General features: G+C 41.1%; 1 protein-coding gene across 1 annotated transcript; it reads left to right on the top strand.

Moving 5' to 3' along the window:
- The first annotated feature begins 360 nt into the window (after nt 1-360).
- Nucleotides 361-21816, top strand: LOC135460485 (uncharacterized). The gene is made up of 11 exons (XM_064737342.1): nt 361-433; nt 3894-4175; nt 8969-9067; nt 10378-10404; nt 10844-10870; nt 12007-12033; nt 13534-13560; nt 17566-17586; nt 17697-17723; nt 19835-20995; nt 21560-21816. The coding sequence occupies exons 1-11, from the start codon at nt 361-363 to the stop codon at nt 21814-21816; spliced, it is 2028 nt and encodes a 675-aa protein (XP_064593412.1).
- The last annotated feature ends 328 nt before the right edge of the window (nt 21817-22144 follow it).

Below are 22144 nucleotides of genomic sequence, written 5' to 3'. Positions count from 1 at the left end.
GATTGAGATCAGGACCAGGATTGGGATCAGGAATAGGATCAGGACCAGGATCGGGATTGGGATTGGATCAGGATCGGGACCAGGATCGGGATCAGGATCAGGATCAGGATCAGGATCAGGACCGGAATTGGGATCAGGAATAGGATCAGGACCAGGATCGGGATCAAGAATAGGATCAGGACCAAGACCAGGATTGGGATTGGATCAGGATCGGGATCGGGATCAGGATTGGGATTGGGATCAGCATTGGGATCAGGAATAGGATCGGGTTTGGGATCAGGAACAGGATCCGGATTGGGATTGGGATCAGGAATGGGATCGGGAATGGGATCGGGATCAGGATCAGGATCGGGATCAGGAATGGGATCAGGATCGGGATTCCCGCCCCCGCTGCTGCTGCTCCTGGCGCTCTCGGTGCTCGGTCCCGTAACCGGTGAGTTTGTGGCATCGGGAATTCGGGAATTCGGGATCCAAATCCCCGCGGAGCCGTGACCCCGTCCTGGGAATGGGGATCCTGAATCCCGGGAACGGGAAACCCCAAAAACCCCGGGAACCCCAAAAACCATGGGAACCCCAAAAATCCTGGGAATGGGGATCCTGAATCCCGGGAACGGGAAACCCCAAAAACCCCGGGAAACCCAAAAACCCTGGGAACCCCAAAAATCCTGGGAACACCAAAAACCCTGAGAACCCCAAAAATCCTGGGAATGGGGATCCTGAATCCCGGGAACGGGAAACCCCAAAAACCCCGGGAACCCCTAAAACCAACGAAACACCAAAAATCCTGGGAATGGGAAACCCCAAAAACCCCAGAAATAGGAAACCCCAAAAATTCCAGGATATTGAACCCCAAAAAAACCCCAGGAATGGGAAACCCCAAAAACCCCGGGAACCCCAAAAATTCTGGGATACTGAACCCCAAAACTGGTGGGAATGGGGATCCTGAATTCCGGGAAACCCCAAAAACCCCGGGAACCCCAAAAAATCCTGGGAATGGGGATCCTGAATTCCGGGAATGGGAAACCCCAAAAACCCCAGGAACCCCCAAAATTCCAGGAATGGGAAACCCCAAAACCCCGGGATATCGGACCCAAAAATTTGAGAATATTGAACCCAAACTAACCCCGGGCTAAATTGATCCCAATCCATTTGGGAATATTGATCCCAACCAATCAATCCCAGGGTATTGATCCCAATAAATTCCAGCATTATTGACCCCAAATCAACTCAGGATTATTGATCCAAATCAATTTGGGAATATTGGTGCCAATCAATTCAGGATTATTGACCCAAATCAATCCATGATGATCGACCCCAAACTATTTGGGAACATTAACACCAACCAATTCAGGATTATTGATCCCAATCAGTTTGAGGATATGGATCCCAAACAATTTGGGAATATTGATCCCAATGAATTTGGGAATGTTGATCCCAAATAATTCAGGATTATTGACCACAATCAATCAGGGATTATTGACCCCAATCAATTCAGGATTATTGACCCCAATCCATTCAGGATTATTGATCCCAATGAATTTGAGAATATTGATACCAAACAATTTGGGAATATTGATGCCAACCAATTCAGGATTATTGACCCAAATCAATTCCAGGATTATTGATCTTGGAGAATTTGAGTATATTGATCCCAATTAATTCAGGAATATTGATCCAACTCATGTGGGGATTACTGACCCAATGGGGGAATATTGACCCAAATCAATGGGGAATTATTACTCCAAATCAATTCAGGAATATTGATCCAAATCAATTCAGGAATATTGATCCCAATCAATTCAGGATTATTGACCCAAATCAATCCATGGTGATTGACCCCAAACTATTTGGGAACATTAACACCAACCAATTCTGAATTATTGATTGCAATCAATCCGGGATTATTGACCCAAATCAATTGGGGATTATTGACCCAAAATCAATGGGGAATATTGATCCCAATAATTCAATTCAGGATTATCCACCCAAATCTATTTGGGATTATTGACCCAACTCAATTTGAATTATTGAAACCTAGATCAATCAATGGGGATTATTGACCTGAATCAATCTGGGATTACTGACCCCAATGAAGCTGACGATATTGATCCAAATCAATTCAGGACTATTGACCCAAATCAATGGGGGAATATTGCCCCAAATCAGTTCAGGATTATTGATCTTGGAGAATTTGAGTATATTGATCCCAATTAATTCAGGAATATTGATCCAACTCATGTGGGGATTTTTGCCCCAAATCAATTCAGGACTATTGCCCCAAATCACTGGGGGAACATTGCCCCAAACCGGAGATTTTTGCCTCAAATCACTTGGGGAACATTGACCCAAATCACTGGGGGAACATTGACCCAAACTGGAGATTTTTGCCCCAAATCACTGGGGGATTGACCAAATACTGGAGAATTGCCCCAAACATCACTGGGGAATTCATTGCCCCAAACGGAGATTTTTGCCCCAACATACTGGGGAATATTGACCCAAAATGCAATAGGGGAATATTGACCCAAACCGGAGATTTTTGCCCCAATCACTGGGGAGATTTTGCCCCAAACCGGAGATTTTTGCCCCAAATCACTGGGGAACATTGCCCCAAACACTGGGATTTTGACCCAAACGTGGAACTTTTGCCCCAAATCACTGGGGATTTTTGCCCCAAACACTGGGGATTTTGACCCAAATACTGGGATTTTTGCCCCAAATCACTGGGGGATCATTGCCCCAAACCGGAGATTTTTGCCCCAAATCACTGGGGGATTTTTGCCCCAAATCACTGGGGGATTATTGCCCCAAACCGGAGATTTTTGCCCCAAATCACTGGGGGATCATTGACCCAAATCACTGGGGGAACATTGCCCCAAACTGGAGATTTTTGCCCCAAATCACTGGGGGATCATTGCCCCAAACCGGGGATTTTTGCCCCAAACCGGGGATCATTGCCCCAAACCGGGGATTTTTGCCCCAAACCGGGGATTATTGACCCAAATCACTGGGGGATTTTGCCCAAATCACTGGGGAACATTGCCCCAAACGGAGATTTTTGCCCCAAATCCGGGGATCATTGCCCAAACTGGGATTTTTGCCCCAAATCACTGGGGGAATCATTGCCCCAAATCATTTGGGATTACTTGCCCAAACATGGGATTTTGCCCCAAATCCACTGGGGATTTTGCCCAAACACTGGGGATTTTGCCCCAAACCGGGATTTTTGCCCCAAACGGAGATTTTTGCCCATCAATCACTGGGGAATTTCATTGACCCAAACTGGAGATTTTTGCCCCAAATCACTGGGGGAGCATTGACCTAAACTGGAGATTTTTGCCCCAAATCACTGGGGGATCATTGACCCAAACCGGAGATTTTTGCCCCAAATCACTGGGGGATCATTGCCCCAAATCAATTTGGGATTATTGCCCCAAATCACTGGGGGATTATTGCCCCAAATCACTGGGGGATCATTGCCCCAAACCGGAGATTTTTGCCCCAAATCACTGGGGGAACATTGACCCAAAACGGGATTTTGCCCCAAACTGGAGATTTTTGCCCCAAATCACTGGGGGATCATTGCCCCAAACCGGAGATTTTTGCCCCAAATCACTGGGGGATCATTGCCCCAAATCACTGGGGGATCATTGCCCCAAACCGGAGATTTTTGCCCCAAATCACTGGGGTATCTTTGCCCCAAACCGGAGATTTTTGCCCCAAACCGGAGATTTTTGCCCCAAACATGGGGAACCTCTTTTGCCCCAAACCGGGGATTTTTGCCCCAAACCGGGGATTTTTGCCCCAAACCGGGGATTTTTGCCCCAAACCGGGGGTTTTTGCCCCGCTCCCTTTCCCCTTTCCCCCCTCGCTGATTCCCCGCTCTCCCCCAGGGGCGCTCCGGGCTCCGCTCCTGGTGCTGGAGGGCCCGGCCGGGCCCGGGATCCGCCTGCGCTGCCTCGCGGAGCCGCCGGAGCCGAACCTGCGCCTGCTCTGGGGCTCCGGGCCCGGCCGGGACAATCCCGAAAATTCCCAAAATCATCCCCAGAATGATTCCCAAAGTTCCGGGATCTCGCTGCTGCTGCCCCGGCCGGGCTCCGGTGCCGCCGGTGCCGTTTGCAGAGCGCTGGGGCCGGAGCCGGGAGCGGCCGCCGAGTCCGCCGTGGTGATCGCGGGTGAGGGGCTGGAAAATCGGGAATTCTGCAGGGAACGGGAAAATCCAGCGGGGTTCGGGGTTTTTTGGGAATTTTACGGGTTTTTTTTGGGGTATTTTTGTGATTTTGTAGGGTTTTTTGGGATTTTCTGGGATTTTTTGGGGTTTCCAAGATCGGGATCGGCCGCTGAGTCCGCCGTGGTGATCGCGGGTGAGGGGCCGGGAAATCGGGAATTCTGCAATCGGGAATTCTGCACGGAACGGGAAAATCCAGCGCGGTTCGGGGTTTGGGGGATTTTTATGGGTTTTTTTTTTGGGTATTTTTGTGATTTTTTAGGGTTTTTTGGGATTTTCTGGGATTTTTTGGGGTTTCCAAGATCGGGATCGGCCGCTGAGTCCGCCGTGGTGATCGCGGGTGAGGGGCTGGAAAATCGGGAATTGTGCAAGGAACGGGAAAATCCAGCGGGGTTTGGGGTTTTTTGGGAATTTTCTGGGGTTTTCTTGGGGTATTTTTGTGATTTTGTAGGGTTTTCTGGGGTGTTTTTCTGGGATTTTCTTTAGATTTTTGGGGATTTTCTGGGATTTTTTGGGGTTTTCTTGGGGTTTCCAAGATCGGGATCGGCCACCGAGTCCGCCCGTGGTGATCGCGGGTGAGGGGCCGGGAAATCGGGAATTGTGCAAGGAATGGGAAAATCCAGCGGGGTTTGGGGTTTTTTGGGAATTTTATGGGGTTTTTTTGGGGTATTTTTGTGATTTTGTAGGGTTTTTTGGGATTTTCTGGGGTTTTCTTGGGGTTTCCAAGATCGGGATCGGCCGCTGAGTCCGCCCGTGGTGATCGCGGGTGAGCGGCCGGGAAATCGGGAATTCTGCAATCGGGAATTCTGCAAGGAACGGGAAAATCCAGCGGGGTTCGGGGTTTTTATTGGGAATTTTAGGGGTTTTTTTGGGGTATTTTTGTGATTTTGTAGGGTTTTTTGGGGTTTTCTGGGATTTTCTTGGGGTTTCCAAGATCGGGAGCGGCGCCGAGTCCGTCCATGGTCATGGCGGGTGAGGGGCTGGAAAATCGGGAATTCTGCAATCGGGAATTGTGCACCCAATGGGAAAATCCAGCGGGGCTTGGGGTTTTTTGGGAATTTTATGGGGGTTTTTTGGGGTATTTTTGTGATTTTGTAGGGTTTTTCGGGATTTTCTGGGATTTTTGTTGGGGTTTTCCAAATCGGGATCGGCGCTGAGGTCCGCCCGTGGTGATCGCGGGTGAGGGGCTGAAAACGGGAATTCTGCAACCCGGGAATTGTGCAAGGAAATGGGAAAATCCACGGGTTTGGTTCTATATGGGAATTTTATGGGGTATTTTTGAGGTATTTTTGATTTTTTAGGGTAATTGGCATTTTCGAGATTTTTTTGATGGGTTTCCCAAAATCGGGATCGCCCGCTGAGTCCGCCGTGGTTGATCGCGGGTGAGCGGCCGGGAAATCGGGAATTCTTGCAATCCGGAATTTTTGCAAGAACTGGGAAATTCCAAGCGCGTCGGGATTTTGGGGATTTTTTAATTGGGGTTATTTTGGGATATTATGGTGATTTTGTAGGGTTTTTTGGGATTTTCTGGGATTTTTTGGGGTTTCCACATCGTGATCGCCCGCTGAGGGTCCGCCCGTGGTGGATCGCGGTGAGGGGCCGGGAATCGGGAATTGTGCAAGGAACGGGAAAATCCAGCGGGGTTTGGGGTTTTTTGGAAATTTAAGGTATATTTTGGGGTAAATTTTGTGATTTGTTGGGTTTTGGGATTTCCTGGGGTTTCTTGGGGTTCCAGATCGGGAGCGGCGCCGAGTCCGCCATGGTCATGGCGGGTGAGGGGCTGGAAATCGGGAATTCTGCATGGATTCAGGAACGGGAAAATCCAGCGGGGTTTGGGGTTTTTTGGGAATTTTATGGGGTTTTTTTGGGGTATTTTTGTGATTTTGTAGGGTTTTTTGGGGTTTTCTTGGGGTTTCTAAGATCGGGATCGGCTGCTGAGTCCGCCGTGGTGATCGCGGGTGAGGGGCTGGGAAATCGGGAATTCTGCAACGGAATTTGCCAGAACGGGAAAATCCAGCGGGGTTTGGGGTTTTTATTGGGAATTTTAGGGGGTTTTTTTGGGTATTTTTGTGATTTTGTAGGGTTTTTTGGGGGGTTTTCTGGGATTTTCTTTAGATTTTTGGGGATTTTCTGGGATTTTTTGGGGTTTTCTTGGGGTTTCCAAGATCGGGATCGGCCAGGAAATCGGGAATTCTGCAATCGGGAATTCTGCAAGGAACGGGAAAATCCAGCGGGTTTTTATCGGGAATTTTATGGGGTATTTTTTAGGCATTTTTGTGATTTTGTAGGTTTTTCTGGGGTGTTTTTTTTTTGGGTTTTCTGGGATTTTTCTGGATTTTTCTGGGCTTTTCCAGGCAGAATTTTCTGGGATTTTGTGGGAATTCACCCTGAGGAATTCCGGGATGAGAAAAAGTTGGAATGAGGGGATTTGGGTGTTGGTTCAGTGGGAAAAGTTTGGAATTTGGATCCTTCTGATCCTTAAAAATTCCCTTTAAAGTTCTTTTTAAATTCCTTTCAAATAATGCCCTTTAAATTCTTTAAAAATCCCTTTAAAATTTCTTTTTAAATTCCTTTAAAATTCTTTGAAAATTCCATTTAAATTCCTTTAAAAAGCCTTAAAATTTCCTTTAAAAATGCCTTTCTTGGATTTTTCTGGAGTTTTCTGGGATTTTTCTGGGGTTTGGGAAGGTCCCAAATTGGGCGGGATGGTTTTCTGTGGGATCGGGATGGAATTCCCAGTTTGGGACAGAATTCCCATTTTTGATGAAATTCCCTTTTTTTTTTGGCCATAATCCCCATTTTTAATGGAATTCCCATGGGGTCTTTTACCATAATTCCCATTTTTTTGCTATATTTCCAATTTTTAAATGGAATTCCCAATTTTTTTGGCCATAATTCCCATTTTTTAATGCAATTTTCATTTTTCCCCATAATTCCCATTTTTTATGGAATTCCTGTGGTTTTTTTCCATAATTCCCATTTTTGACAGAATTCCCATTTTTTTGCCATAATTCCCATTTTTAATGCAATTTTCATTTTTCCCCATAATTCCCATTTTTTATGGAATTCTCGTATTTTTCCCCCCATAATTCCCATTTTTTGGCTATAATTCCAATTTTTAAATGGAATTCTCATTTTTAATGGCATTCCCGTTTGTTTTTACCATAATTCCCATTTTTTACAGAATTCCCGATTTTTTTGGCCATAAATTCCCATTTTTTTAATGCAATTTTCATTTCCCCCCATAATTCCCATTTTTTATAGAATTTTCCCATTTTTTATAGAATTCTTGTATTTTTTTTCCCCTATAATTCCCATTTTTTATAGAATTTTTGTCTTTTTTCTCCCCAAAATTCCCATTTTTAATAGAATTCTTGTATTTTTAATGGAATTTTTGTATTTTTTCCTCCACAATTCCCATTTTTTATGGAATTCTCGTATTTTCCCCCCAAAATTCCCATTTTTTATAGAATTTTTCCTTTTTTTTTATAGAATTCTCGTATTTTTCCCCCCATAATTCCCATTTTTTAATAGAATTCTTGTATATTTTTATAGAATTTTCTATTTTTTTTTCCTCCACATATTCCCATTTTTTATGGAATTCTCGTATTTTTTCCCCATAATTCCCATTTTTTAATGGAATTCCTGGCTTTTTATCAAATTCCCATTTTTGATATAATTCCATTTTTAAATGGAATTTCCCGATTTTTTGCCATAAATTCCCATTTTTTATGCGAATTTTCATTATTTCCCATATTTCCCATTTTTTATAGGGAATCCTGGTTTTTTCCATAATTCTTTTTTGACAGAATTCCGTATTTTTTCGCCAAATTCCCATTTTTAATGCAATTTTCATTTTCCCCCATAATTTCCCATTTTTTATGGAATTCTTGTATTTTTCCCCCATAATTCCCATTTTTTGGCTATAATTCGTATTTTTTAATGGAATTCCATTTTTAATGGAATTCCTCGTTTGTTTTTACCATAATTCCCATTTTTTACAGAATTCCTGATTTTTTTTGGCCATAATTCCCATTTTTTAATGCAATTTTCATTTTCCCCATAATTCCAATTTCTATAGAATTTTCCCATTTTTTATAGAATTCTTGTATTTTTCCCATAATTCCCATTTTTTATAGAATTCTCTTTTTTCCCCCCTATTTTCCCTCTCCGTTTTTCCGACTTCATCGGATTCTTTCTCCTCGATTGGGGCATGTTCTTAGGGACATTCCGCTTTTTCGTAGCAATCCTTATTTTCCCACTAATTCCATTGTTTATGATCCCTTTTCATTTTTATTTCCCCTTATTTCCTTTTTTTCTTTACTCCTGTGCATTTTTTTCCCTTTTAATTTCCCATTTTCTTATTAATTTTTTTTTCATTTTTTTACCCTTTATTTCTTTATTTTTGTTCCCCATTCCCTTTTTTATAGAATTCTTGTATTTTTTAATAGAATTCTCGTATTTTTCCCCTATAATTCCCATTTTTTATAGAATTCTTGTATTATTTTTCCCCCAAAATTCCAATTTTTTAATAGAATTCTTGTATTTTTTAAATAGAATTTTTGTATTTTTTCCTCCACAATTCCCATTTTTTATGGAATTCTCGTATTTTTTTATAGAATTCTTGTATTTTGTCGCCCCAAAATTCCCATTTTTTATGGAATTCTGGTATTTTTTTATAGAATTTTCATTTTTTCCCCCCATAATTCCCATTTTCCTCCATTCCCATCTCTTTTCCAGAGGTTTTCTTCCCCTCCCCGTCCCGGTGGCTCCCGGCCTTCATCCTGCTCCTCCTCCTCGCGCTGGGGCTGCTCCTGGCGGCCGCACTGCGCCTGCGCCGTGAGCAAATCCCAAAATCCGATTTTTCCCTTGGTTTTCCTCCCTTTCCCCCCTTTTTATTTCCCTTTTTTCCTCTTTTTATTTCCTCTTTTTATTTTCCTTTTTTCCCGTTTTTATTTCCCTTTTTTCCCCCCTTTTATTTCCTTTTTTTCCTTTTTATTCCCCCTTTTTTCCCCGTTTTATTTCCCCTTTTTTCCCCTTTTATTTCCCTTTTTTTCCTTTTTATTCCCCCTTTTTTCCCCTTTTTATTTCCCCTTTTTAATTCCCTTTCCCCCCCTTTTTTTCCTCTTTTTTCCCCCTTTTTCCCCTTTTTTCTCGTTTTTATTTCCCCTTTTTTCCCCTTTTTAATTACTTTTTCCCCTTTTTAATTCCCTTTTTTCCCCTTTTTATTTCCCCTTTTTATTTCCCCTTTCCCCCCTTTTTATTTCCCCTTTATTCCCCTTTTTTTCCCTCTTTTTTTCCCCTTTTTATTCCCCTTTTTTTCCTCTTTTTCCCCCCTTTTTTCCCGTTTTTATTTCCCCTTTTTTCCCCTTTTTAATTCCTTTTTTCCCTTTTTAATTCCCTTTTTTCCCCCTTTTATTTCCCCTTTTTCCCCTTTTTTCTCCTTTTTATTTCCCCTTTTTATTTCCCCTTTTTTCCCTTTTTATTTCCCCTTTTTCCCATTAATTTCCCATTAATTTCCCTTTAATTTCCCATGAATTTGCCTTTAATTTCCCATTAATTTCCCATTAATTCCCCATTAATTTCCCACTAATTACCTTTAATTTCCCATTAATTCCCCATTAATTTCCCTTTAATTACCTTTAATTTCCCATTAATTTGCCATTAATTTGCCTTTAATTTCCCATTAATTACCCAATAATTTTCCATTAATTTCCCTTTAATTCCCCATTAATTACCATTAATTCCCCATTAATTTCCCATTAATTTCCCATTAGTTACCCATTAATTTCCCTTTAATTTCCCATTAATTACCCATTAATTCCCCATTAATTTCCCATTAATTAACCATTAATTTCCCATTTTTTTGCCATTAATTTCCCATTAATTTGCCTTTAGTTTCCCATTAATTACCCATTAATTTCCATTAATTTCCCTTTAATTACCTTTAATTACCCATTAATTTCTCTTTAATTTTCCTTTAATTTCCCTTGAATTACCTTTAATTTCCCATTAATTTGCCATTAATTTCCCATTAGTTACCCATTAATTTCCCATTAGTTACCCATTAATTTGCCTTTAATTTCCCATTAATTACCTTTAATTTCCCATTAATTACCATTAATTTCCATTAATTACCTTTTTCCCAGGGGACCGCCGGATTCTGGCTCAGGAGCGTGAGTGCATTAACAAATTCATTTAATAATTATTAATTAATTTCTCATGATTTTAATTCAATTTAATTTGAATTTTAAATTTATTTTAATCAAAAAGAATCAAAAACTAAACCCTGTATAAAATAGAAAACGAAATTAAGTCAAATTGATGAGATTAAATGATGTGAAAGAAATTAAATTAAATTTACAGAAATGGAATAAAATATGAAATGAAATAAAATTGATGGGATGAAATGAAATAAATTCAATTTTGCTTAATTAAAATAAATATAATGGGATGTGAAATGTGAAATGAAATAGAATGAAATAAAAAAACCCAATAAAATAAATTAAAATATGAAACAAATTAAAAAGAAATTAAATAAAATAAAATAAATTCATTAAAATTTCAGAATAAACAAATTTCAATTCAAATTTTGATTTTCTCTCCCGTTCCCAGGGAAATCCCAGCAGGAAATCAGCGAGGGTGAGCTCAGCTGGCAATTCCCAAAAATTCCCGAATTCCCAAAAATTCCCGAATTCCCAAAAATTCCCAAATTCCCAAATCCGCAAATTCCCGGAATTCCCAACATTTCCTGTCCTGAAAACCCAAAAATTCCCAAAATTCCCAAAATTGTCAGCCCAAAATCCCCAATTGCTCTTGGAATTCCCGGTCCTAAATCCCAAAAATTCCCCAAATTCCCCATCCCAAAATCCCAAAAATTCCCAAAATTCTCCAAAATTCCCGCTCCTAAATCCCCAAATTCCCAGAATTTCCCTTCCGAAATCCTCAAATTCCCAAAAATTCCAAAATTCCCGTCCCTAAATCCCAAAAATTTCTGAAATTCCCCCAAAATTCCCAACCCAAAAACTCCCAAAATTTCCACCCCAAATTCCCAAAAATTCCCAGAATTCCCAACCCTAAATCCCCAAATTTCCTCAAAATTCCTAAAATCTTCTGGAATCCTCCAAAATTCCTGCTCCTAAATCCCCAAATTCCCACAAATTCTGTTTCTAAATCCCAAAAATTCCCAAAATTCCCCCAAATTTCCACCCCAAAATCCTGAAAATTCCCAAAATTCCCAACCCTAAATCCCAAAAATTCCCAAATTTTCCCTTCCAAAATCCCCAAATTCCCGAAATCCCAAAAATTCCCAAAATTCTCAAAAATTCCCCCAAAATTCCCAAAAATTCCCAAATTTTCCATCCCAAAATCCCCAGATCCCCAAATTTCTGTCCCTAAATCCCCAAATTCCCCCAAAATTTCCAACCCTAAATCCCCAAATTCCCGAAATTCCCAAAATTTCCACCCCAAATTCCCAAAAATTCCCCCAAAATTCCCTTCCCCAAATCCCCAAAATTTCTGGAATCCTTCAAAATTCCTGCTCCTGAATTCCCAAAATTTCCACCCCAAATTCCCAAAAAATCCCTCTCCTAAATCCTGAAAATTCCCAAAATTCCCCAAAATTTCCACCCCAAATTCCCAAAAATTCCCAGAATTCCTGACCCTAAATCCCCAAAATTCCCAAATTTTCCCTTCCAAAAATCCCCAAATTCACGAAATCCCCAAAATTCCCAAAATTCCCAAAAATTCCCAAATTTTCCATCCCCAAATCCCGGCAGAGACCGAGGAGCTGAGGATGGAGCTGGGTAAGAGCCGCACCCGTTCATTAATTACCATTAATTAATATTAATTAGTTAATTATTAGCAGTTAATTAGCGATTAGCCTCTAATTAATCAGTCATTTTTATTATACTTATTTATTTATTTAAATAGATATATTTATTTTTATATATATTTATTATTATAATTAAGCAATTAAATTACTAGTAATTAGCCTCTAATGAATGATACTTTAGCCGCTAATTAGATAATTATTAAAAACAATAAATAATTTATTAGACATAGATTAATTATCTAAATAATGATTTATTAGATGTAGATTAATTAGTTATTGATTAGAAAAAGAATAATCATTTATTGTTAATTATTAGCAGTTAATTATCGATTAGCCTCTAATTAATCAGTCATTTTTATTATATTCATTAATTTAAATATATACATTTATTTTTATATATATTTATGATTATAATTAAGCATTTAAATTATTTGTAATTAGCCTCTAATGAATGATACTTTAGCCGGTAATTAGATAATCATTAAAAACAATAAATAATTTATTAGACAAAGATTAATTATCTAAATAATGATTTATTAGTCGTAGATTAATTAGTTATTGATTAGAAAAAGAATAATCATTTATTAGACACAGATTAATTAATTACTGCTTAGAAAAAGAATATTTACTTATTAGACACAGTTTAATTATAGATTAAATAGAGAAATTATTTATTAGACAGACTAATTAACATGGACACTAATTATTAGACTTGAATACTTTATTAAGCTCTTTCCAAATAATAATTATTTAAATGATTATTAATAATATTCTTAAATTAATTATTATGTTAATTAAAATAATTATAGTTTTATCGTTAATTAATGATGTTACAGTGATTATTAATAAATAAGTAACTATTGAATACATGGTATAAAATTATTAATTATTAGTATAATAATAAAAAATAATTAAATATTTGAATAATAAATATAATGCAATAATTAATAATAATGGATTAATTAATAACAATGTTTTAATTAATGATGTGAGAAAGTGTAGAAATATTACAAGATTAAATATCAAAAATTATTATTAATATATTTTTCTTATTATTATTACCATTATACTAATTCTCAATAATAATATTAATAATATTAATATTAATAAAAATAATAATTGAATATTTATTTAGAGCAGCAATAATTATTTGTTCTGCATTAATTAATGATTAATTTCCAATTAATAATTTCCATTTTTCTGTTTTTTCCAGATAATAATAATAATAATTGTAATAATAGTAATAGTAATAAAAATAATAATAATAATAATAATAATAATAATAATAATAGTTATTATTATTATTATTATTATTATTATTATTATTATTATTATTATTATTATTATTATTATTATTATTATTATTATTAAATTTAATATTTATTTATGGCCGCAATCATTAATTATTTGTTCAGCATTAATTAATGATTAATTTCCAATTAATAATTTCCATTTTTCTGGTTTTTTCCAGAGGAGGTGACGGCGAAACTCCAGAGGGGTAAATAGAGATTTCTGCTAATTAATTAATTAATTAATCAATTAATTCAGTGATTAATTAATTCTCAGAGAGATCAATCTGGGAAATTTCCAATTAATTTAAAATTTATTTGAAGCCTGAATTAAATATTAATTAATTCATTAATAATAATTTTAAAGTATTTGTTAATTAGCATTAATGTACAATAATTAATTCAGATTTCTAATAGCAAAATATTAATAATTTTTATATTTCTAATTGCGGTTTTCTCTTAATTAATAATGAGAAAGTATTCATTAATAATTATTCACTTCTATTAATAAAATGAATTTTCTAGGAAGTGATTAATAATAATGAACTAGTAATTAGTAATCATTTATAACAATTTTTAAATTTTATGATAGTAAAATAATTATAACAAAATATTAATAATTATTAATGTCTAATAAAATCAATTTCCTGATAAGGAAATATTAATATTAAAATGTTAATTAAGAATGAACAATTTCTAATTGATTTTACCTTTCTCATAATAAATTAATAATAATATAATATCCATTAATATTAGTTTTTAATAAAATTATTTTTAATATTAATGATAAAATATTCATTAATAATTAAGAATTTATAATAATTTAATTTTCTCTTAAGTAAACAATAAAGATTCATTAATAATTATTGATTTCTAATAATAAATTCAAATTTAAATAGCAAATTATTAATAATAAATTATTCCTTATAATCATTATTATTTATCTATAAATTAAATTTCCTAAAAATTAATTGAAATTAATGAAATAATCATTAATTATTATTAGTTTTAATAATACTTCTGATAATAAATTATATTAAAAGAATAAATAATATCAATAATGTATTTATATTAATAATTTAATTTCTAATAATAAATTCATTAATTTGAATTCATTAATAATTAATAATGAATATTAATTATTGAATTAATCAATATCCCAGAATTCCCCAATTTCCATTTTTGCCCCCACAGAGAAACTGGAGATGGACACGAGACTGGGTGAGGCTGCAATTAGTGATTAATTAGCCAGGGACTAATTAGTGATTGATTAGCCAGGGACTAATTAGTGATTAATTACCCAGGGACTAATTAGTGATTGATTAGCCAGGGACTAATTAGTGATTGATTAGCCAGGGACTAATTGGTGATTGATTAACCAGGGACTAATTAGTGATTGATCAGCCAGGGACTAATTAGTGACTGATTAGCCAGGCTCTAATTAGTGATTGATTAGCCAGGCTCTAATTAGTGATTAATTAGCCAGGGACTAACTAGTGATTCTTTGGCCAGGGACTAATTAATGATTGATTAGACAGAGTAAATAAATGATTGATTAGACATTGGCTAATTAACGATTGATTAAACACAGACCAATTAAGGATTGATAAGGCATTGTCTAATTAATAAATGATTAGGCATTGACTAATAATTGATTGTTTAGACAGGGACTCATTAATGATTGATTAGAGACTAATTAGTAACCGATTAGGCATTTTTTATTTTTTATTAGAGAGTAATTAATGATTAGGCATTGGCCAATGATTGATTAGACAAGGACTAATAATGATTAATTGGAAATAGGCCAATTAATGATTGATTAGGCAGAAAATAATTAATGACTGATTAGACATTGACCTATTAGTGATTGATTAGGCAGACAGTAATTAATGATTAGACATAGTGTAATAAATGATTGATTAGATATTGACTAATTAATGATTGATTAGACAGACAATAATTAATGATTGATTAGACATTGGTTAATTAACGATTGATGAAACACAGACCAATAAACGATTGATTAGGCACTGACTCATTAATAAGTGTTTAGACAGTGGCTCATTAATGATTGATTAGAGACTAATTAGCAATAGATTAGGCACTTATTAATATATTATTAGACAGACACTAATTAGTAATTGATTAGACACAAACCAATTAATGATTGATTAGGGATTGACACATTAATAAGTGTTTAGACAGGGACTCCTTAATGATTGATTAGAGAGTAAGTAATGATTGACCAGCCATTTACTAATTAATTATCAGATATAGACTAATTAATGATTGATTAGACAGTAACTAAATAATGACTGATAAGGCATTGACTAATTAAGGATTGATTAGACCGAGTGCAATTAACGATTGATGACATTATTGGTGTCACACTCAGGTGTCACACACGGGTGTCACACGGGTGTCACACACACAGGTGTCACACACAGGTGTCACACTCAGGTGTCACACACGGGTGTCACACACAGGTGTCACACAGGTGTCACACAGGTGTCACACACAGATGTCACACACACAGGTGTCACACAGGTGTCACACAGGTGTCACACAGGTGTCACACAGGTGTCACACACACAGGTGTCACACACAGGTGTCACACAGGTGTCACACACAGATGTCACACACACATGTGTCACACACAGGTGTCACACACAGGTGTCACACACAGGTGTCACACACATGTGTCACACACAGATGTCACACACAGGTGTCACACACAGATGTCACACACAGGTGTCACACACAGGTGTCACACACATGTGTCACACACAGGTGTCACACACAGATGTCACACACAGGTGTCACACACACAGGTGTCACACACAGGTGTCACACAGGTGTCACACACAGGTGTCACACACAGGTGTCACACACAGGTGTCACACACAGATGTCACACACAGGTGTCACACACAGGTGTCACACGGGTGTCACACACAGGTGTCACACACAGGTGTCACACACAGGTGTCACACACAGGTGTCACACACAGGTGTCACACGGGTGTCACACAGATGTCACACACATGTGTCACACACAGGTGTCACACACAGGTGTCACACAGATGTCACACACGGGTGTCACACACAGGTGTCACACACAGGTGTCACACACAGGTGTCACACACACATGTGTCACACACAGATGTCACACACAGGTGTCACACACAGGTGTCACACGGGTGTCACACAGGTGTCACACACAGGTGTCACACACAGGTGTCACACACATGTGTCACACAACAGATGTCACACACAGGTGTCACACACAGGTGTCACACGGGTGTCACACAGGTGTCACACACAGGTGTCACACACAGGTGTCACACACACAGGTGTCACACACGGTGTCACACACAGGTGTCACACACAGATGTCACACACAGGTGTCACACACAGATGTCACACACAGGTGTCACACACATGTGTCACACACAGATGTCACACACAGGTGTCACACACAGGTGTCACACACAGGTGTCACACACAGATGTCACACACAGGTGTCACACGGGTGTCACACAGGTGTCACACACAGGTGTCACACACAGGTGTCACACACAGGTGTCACACACAGATGTCACACACAGGTGTCACACACAGGTGTCACACACATGTGTCACACACAGATGTCACACACAGGTGTCACACACAGGTGTCACACACAGGTGTCACACAGATGTCACACACAGGTGGCACACACAGGGGTGGCACACACAGATGGCACACACAGGTGTGCCCAGGTGTCACACAGGTGACACACAGGTGACACACAGGTGACACACAGGTGTCACACACGGGTGTCACACACAGGTGTCACACACGGGTGTCACACACAGGTGTCACACACAGGTGTCACACACAGGTGTCACACGGGTGTCACATACAGGTGTCACACACAGGTGTCACACACAGGTGTCACACACAGGTGTCACACAGGTGTCACACACAGGTGTCACACACAGGTGTCACACAGGGTGTCACACACAGGTGTCACACACGGGTGTCACACACAGGTGTCACACACAGGTGTCACACACAGGTGTCACACGGGTGTCACATACAGGTGTCACACACAGGTGTCACACACAGGTGTCACACACAGGTGTCACACTCAGGTGTCACACACGGGTGTCACACGGGTGTCACACTTTTGTCCCTCCGTGTCCCCCCCTGACCTTTCCCTCTCTGGTTCCAGAGCAGCTCCAGGCCCAGCTCGGTGAGTTGTCCCCGCCCCCCGGCATTATGCAAATGAGCTGCCGTTAATGAGCGTTAATGGCCGTCAATCAGTGATAATTACCGGTAATTAGCGCCGCTGCTCTCCCGCAGATTTCCGACGGGCCCAGAGCCACGCGGGTGAGTGCGGCCCGAGCCTTCCTCTTCATCCTCTTCCTCTTCCCCTTCCTCTTCCTCTTCCTCTTCTTCATCTTCCTCTTCTTCTTCTTCATCCTCCTCTTCCTCCTCCTCATCTTCCTCTTCGTCTTCCTTTTCGTCTTCCTCATCCTCATCCTCATCCTCTTCCTGTTCCCAGTTGTCTTCCCCTTCCTCTTCCTCTTCCTCTTTCTCTTCCTCTTCCTCTTCCCTTTCCTCTTCCCCTTCCTCATCTTCCTCTTCCCCTTCCTCTTCTTCTTCTTCTTCCTCTTCCTCTTCCTCTTCCTCTTCCTCTTCCTCTTCCCCTTCCTCTTCCTCTTCTTCTTCCCTTTCCTCTTCCCCTTCCTCTTCATCTTCCTCTTCTCTTTCCTCTTCCTCTTCTTCTTCCCCTTCCTTTTTCCGTTCCTCTTCCTCTTCCTCTTCCTCTTCTTCTTCCTCTTCTTCTTCCTCTTCCCCTTATCCTTCCTTTTCCCCTTCCTTTTCCCCTTCCCCTTCCCCTTCCTCTTCCTCTTCCTCTTCCTCTTCCTCTTCCTCTTCCTCTTCCTCTTCCCCTTCCTCTTCCTCATCCTCTTCTTTTCCCTTTTCTTTTCCCTTTTCCCTTTTTCCTTTTCTCCTTTCCATTCCCCTTTTTCCTTTTCCCCCTCCCTTCTCCTCCCAAGCAAACCCCACAGCATCGAGTGACGTCACCTGATATCAAACTGTATCAAAGGATATCAAATGATATCGCGTCATCAATGATATCGCATGATAGCAAACAGTATAAAGTTGTGTCAGATTATATCCTACAATAGCCTACGATATCAAACGCTATCAAAGCCTATCAAACCCTATCAAATCCCATCAAACCCTATCAAACCCCTATCAAACCCCTATCAAACCCCTATCAAACCCTATCAAATGCTATCAAACCCTATCAAACCCCTATCAAACCCTATCAAATCCCATCAAACCCTATCAAACCCCTATCAAACCCTATCAAATGCTATCAAACCCTATCAAACCCTATCAAACCCTATCAAATCCCATCAAACCCTATCAAACCCCTATCAAACCCTATCAAACCCCTATCAAACCCTATCAAATGCTATCAAGCCCTTATCAAACCCTATCAAACCCTACCAAACCGTATCAAATCCTATCAAAAACCTACCAAACTATATCAAACCCTATCAAAAGCTATCAAACCCCATCAAACTCTATCAAATCTTACCAAACCCTATCAAACCCTATCACACCTTATCAAACACTATCAAAACCCTATCAAATACTATAAAATCCGATCAAAAACCTGCCAAACCCTATCAAATGCTATCAAACCCTATCAAACCCCTATCAAACCCTATCAAATTGTATCAAATGCTATCAAGCCCCTATCAAACCCTATCAAACCCTATAAAACTCTATCAAATCCTATCAAAAACCTGCCAAACCCTATCAAACCCTATCAAACTGTATCACACCCTATCAAACGCTATCATAACCCTATCAAACCCTATGAAACCTTATCAAGTGCTATCTAACCCTATCAAAATCCCATCAAACCCTATCAAATGCTATCAACCCCTTATCAAATCCTATCAAAAACCTACCAAACTATATCAAACCCTATCAAAATCTATCAAACCCCATCAAACCCTATCAAAATCCCATCAAACCCCATCAGAAACCCCATCACACCCTATCAAAACTCTATCAAACCCTATCAAACCCCTATCAAACTCTATCAAATGCTATCAAGCCCCTATCAAACCCCTATCAAATGCTATCAACCCCCTATCAAACCCTATCAAAATCTACCAAACCCTATCAAATCCTATCAAAAACCTGCCAAACCCTATCAAACCCTATCTCAACCCCCTATCAAACCCCTATCAAATCCTATCAAACCCTATCAAATGCTATCAAACCCCTATCAAACCCTATCAAAACCTACCAAACCCCATCAAATCCTATCAAAAACCTGCCAAACCCTATCAAAATCCCATCAAACCCCCATCAGAAACCCCATCACACCCTATCAAAACTCTATCAAACCCTATCAAATGCTATCAAACCCTATCAAACCCCTATCAAACGCTCCCCCCACTCTTTCCCAGTCTCGCTGACGCTGGACGAGAGCTGCACCCACCCGGCCCTGCTGATCCGGGGCCGATCCTGGATCTGCCCCAAACCCGGATCCCGAACCCCCGGCCCCAATCCCGGATCCCAAATCCCCGGCCCCGATCCCGGATCCCGAACCCCCGGCCCCGATCCCGGATCCCAAATCCCCGGCCCCGATCCCGGATCCCGAACCCCCGGCCCCGATCCCGGATCCCAAATCCCCAGCCCCGATCATGGATCCCAAATCGCCGGCCCCAATCTCGGATCCCAAATCCTCGGCCCCGATCCCGGATCCCAAATCCCCAGCCCCGATCCCGGATCCCGGCCCCACCTCGGGGCCCTGGCCGTGGCTCGGGAGGGATTTTCCCATGGGAAGCACTACTGGGAAGTGGAGCTGGGAGACGACAGCGATTGGGAGCTGGGCGTGCTCCCGGAGGAGGTCCGGGATTCCATCCGGGATTCCCTGAGGGATTTCACTCGGGATTCCACCCTGGATTCCATCCGGGATTCCCTGAGGGATCCCCTGCAGGATCCCACCCCAGATTCCACCCTGGATTCCATCCCGGATTCCCTGCAGGATGATTCCCTGAGGGATGATTCCCTGCGAGATTCCATTCGGGATCCCATCCCAGGTTCCCTGCAGGATCCCCTGCGGAATTCCACCCCAAATCCCATCCCGGATCCCATCCCGAATTCCACCCCAAATCCCATCCTGGATCCCATCCTGAATTCCCTGCGGGTTCCCATCCCAGATCCCATCCCAAATTCCATCCTGGACCCCATCCGGGATCCCATCCCAAATTCCCTGGATCCCATCCCGAATTCCATCCCCAGTTCCCTGCGGGATCCCATCCCAGATTCCATCCCGGATTCCATCCCTGATTCCCTGCAAGATTCCATTCAGGATTCCATCCCAAATTCCATCCTGAATCCCATCCTGGACCCCACCCCGAATTCCCACCAGGATCACCCCATCTCCTCCATCCCAAATCCAACCCTGAATTCCCACCAGGATCACCCCCTCCCCTCCGTCCCAAATCCCACCCTGAATTCCCACCAGGATCACCCCATCCCCTCCATCCCGGACCCCATCTTGGATCCCACCCCAAATTCCAATCGGGACCATCCCATCCCCTCCATCCCGGACCCCATCCCAGGTTCCCACCAGGATCACCCCATCCCCTCCATCCCGGACCCCATCTTGGATCCCGCCCCAGATTCCCACCGGGATCACCCCATCCCCTCCATCCCAAATCCCACCCCGAATTCCCACCAGTACCACCCCATCCCCTCCATCCCAAATCCCACCCTGAATTCCCACCAGGATCACCCCATCCCCTCCATCCCGGACCCCACCCCGAATTCCCACCAGGATCACCCCATCCCCTCCATCCCACATCCCACCCCGAATTCCAATCGGGACCATCCCCTCCCCTCCATCCCGGACCCCATCTTGGATCCTACCCCGAATTCCAATCGGGACCATCCCCTCCCCTCCATCCCAAATCCCGCCCCAGATTCCCACCGGTACCACCCCATCCCCTCCATCCCAAATCCCACCCTGAATTCCCACCAGGATCACCCCATCCCCTCCATCCCAAATCCCGCCCCGAATTCCCATCATGATCACCCCCTCCCCTCCATCCCGGACCCCATCCCGGACCCTATCCCAAATTCCCACCGGTACCACCCCATCCCCTCCATCCCGGACCCCGCCCCAGGTTCCCCCCGGTGCCCGTCCCTGGTGCGTTCCCGGGGCGAGCTCCGCCTCCAGGGCGCGCTCCTGCGGCCCAGCCCGGGGCGCTGCCGCGTGCTCGGGGTGCTGCTGGACCTCGAGCGGCGCCGCCTCCGCTTCTTCGACGCCGAGGAGCGGCGGCCGCTGGGATCGGCGCCCCTGGGAACGCCCGGGAATCTGTTCCCGTTCTTCCGGCCGGGAGCGGGCGGGAGCGGGCTGGGGATCCGCCCCGTCAGGGCTTGAAACAGGCCCGGGGGATATTCGGGTGTGAAAATTAAATGTTCAGGTCTTTGTTGTGATTATTCTCATTTTAAAATTCCGATTGTCCCCTAGAACAAACGCTTTTAAATGTTCAAATTTTAAAATAAAATTTCGTGTTAAGTATTCAAATAATTCTCATTAAGTTATTTCAAGTATTCACTGACGCTGACCCAAACACTAATCCTGAGCCAAACCCAAATTAGAATTTAAATATCCATATTATTCCTATTTTAATATTACAATTATCCCCTAACCTTGACACTGACAATGACCCAAACCCAAAACCAAAACCTGATCCTAACCCTAACCC

This window comes from Zonotrichia leucophrys, unplaced genomic scaffold (assembly GCF_028769735.1).
Source record: "Zonotrichia leucophrys gambelii isolate GWCS_2022_RI unplaced genomic scaffold, RI_Zleu_2.0 Scaffold_49_388800, whole genome shotgun sequence".
Lineage (NCBI taxonomy): Eukaryota > Metazoa > Chordata > Aves > Passeriformes > Passerellidae > Zonotrichia > Zonotrichia leucophrys.
This window is presented reverse-complemented; position numbering and strand designations above follow the sequence as displayed.

Coding starts and splice junctions, on each gene's coding strand:
- LOC135460485 (XM_064737342.1), top strand. CDS start 361: ATGGGATCAGGATCGGGATTCCCGCCCCCGCTGCTGCTGCTCCTGGCG. Junction 13,561..17,565: donor GACGGCGAAACTCCAGAGGG/GTAAATAGAGAT, acceptor CTCTGGTTCCAG/AGCAGCTCCAGGCCCAGCTC. Junction 17,587..17,696: donor GCAGCTCCAGGCCCAGCTCG/GTGAGTTGTCCC, acceptor GCTCTCCCGCAG/ATTTCCGACGGGCCCAGAGC.